The 1,781-nt window shown below is 65.7% G+C and overlaps 1 protein-coding gene across 1 annotated transcript; it reads right to left on the bottom strand.

Moving 5' to 3' along the window:
* Positions 1–225: 225 nt before the first annotated feature.
* Positions 226–1,092, bottom strand: MAFA (v-maf avian musculoaponeurotic fibrosarcoma oncogene homolog A). The gene has a single exon (XM_010584225.1). The coding sequence runs from the start codon at positions 1,090–1,092 to the stop codon at positions 226–228; it is 867 nt and encodes a 288-aa protein (XP_010582527.1).
* Between the last annotated feature and the right edge of the window lie 689 nt (positions 1,093–1,781).

Below are 1,781 nucleotides of genomic sequence, written 5' to 3' on the forward strand. Positions count from 1 at the left end.
GCTCCGAGTCCCGATGGGGAGGGGGGTGCGTGGGAGGGATGGGGGTTGTTCAACTTCCCCCCTCCCCAAAAATTTCAGTGGGGGGAAAAAAAAATAATAATACTTTTTTGTTGGTTGTTTTTTTTTTTTTCTTTTACAAGCAAAGGGCTTGCTCTCCCCACATGGAGGGGGTGAGGAAAAAAGGGGGACACCCCCCCACCCCCCCCACACCCCCTTCACCCCGGCTCACATGAAGAAGTCAGCAGCGGGTTTGGGGGCGGCGGATGGGGAGGGTTCCCTCGGGAAGCCCCGGCCGGCTAACTTCTCGTATTTTTCTTTGTACAGATCCCTTTCCTTGGCCAAGCGGGTCACCTCCTGCTTGAGCTGCTCCACCTGGCTCTGGAGTTGACATTTCTCGTTCTCCAAGATGTGCCGCTGCTGGACCCGCTTGTAGCGGCAGGACTGAGCGTAGCCTCGGTTCTTCAAGGTCCTCCTCTTCTGCTTGAGGCGGATCACCTCCTCCTTGCTGAAGCCCCTCAGCTGCCGGTTCAGCTCCCGGACCGACATACTCACCAGCTGATCGTCGGAGAAGCGGTCCTCCAAGCGCAGGTGATGATGATGATGGTGGTGGTGGCCGGCATGGTGATGGGAAGCCGGGGGTAGCTCCTCACCACCGAAAGGCTGAGGTCGGAAAGGCTCGTAACCTTGATGGTGATGATGATGATGGTGAGGGGCACCGATCAACGCTTCCACCGCGTCCTCCGGCGTCAGGTTGAGAGCTTCGGGGTTGAGGTGATGCTGGTAACCCGACATCCAGTACAGCTCCTCCAGCTGCGGTTTGGAGCCCAGGGAAGCGGCGGTGGTGGTCGGGGGACCGGGTGCCGGTTGCCCACCGGGACTGGGAGCGCAGAAACTGGGCGAGGAAGGCACGGAGGAGCAGGGCGTGCTGAGCGGGGTGGAGGAGAGCGAACCGGCGGGCAGACGGTGGCACAGCCGCTCCGCCTCCGCCGGTTCTTTCTTCACCTCGAACTTCATCAGGTCGAAATCGTTCACGTACTCGATGGCGAGGGGGCTGGTGGGCAGCTCCGCGCTCATGGCCAGCTCCGAGGCCATCTCAGTCCATGGAGGGACCGGGGGGTGATTTCCCCCGGGCACCGCCGCTCACCGAGGGTTGAAGGTGGGGAGGGGGGTCCCGCTGGGTTTGGGGGGGGTGGGATTTTTCTCCGATCGGGGCTCCGCTGGATCTGCCTACGGGGCGACCGGCTGCCCCGACGGGGCTTCGCTCTGGGGTTCAGCCCGGCTCCGGGACCCTCCGACGGGGCTCGGTCCGGCTCCGGGACCCTCCGCTCTGGGGTTCAGCAGGGCTCCGCGACCCTCCGACGGGGCTCAGCCGGGCTCCGGGGTTCAGCCCGGCTCCGGGACCCTCCGACGGGGCTCGGTCCGGCTCCGGGACCCTCCGCTCTGGGGTTCAGTCGGGCTGCGGGGTTCAGCCGGTGCTCCGCGACCCTCCGACGGGGTTCAGCAGGGCTCCGGGACCCTCCGACGGGACTCCGCTGTGGGGTTCAGCCGGGCTCCGGGACCCTCCGCTGTGGGGTTCAGCCGGGCTCCGGGATCCTCCGGCTGCGGGGCTCAGCCGGACTCCGGGGTTCAGCAGGGCTCCGGGACCCTCCGACAAGGACTCAGCCCGGCTCCGGGACCCTCCTCTGCGGGTTTCAACCAGGCTCCGGGACCCTCCGAAGAGACTCTGGCTCCGGGCTGCAGGCAGACACCTCCGTCGGGGCTTCGGTCCGGGGCTCCGCACC

The sequence above is a fragment of the Haliaeetus leucocephalus genome, unplaced genomic scaffold (genome assembly GCF_000737465.1).
Source record: "Haliaeetus leucocephalus isolate CR32 unplaced genomic scaffold, Haliaeetus_leucocephalus-4.0 Scaffold953, whole genome shotgun sequence".
In the NCBI taxonomy this organism is placed as follows: Eukaryota; Metazoa; Chordata; class Aves; order Accipitriformes; family Accipitridae; genus Haliaeetus; species Haliaeetus leucocephalus.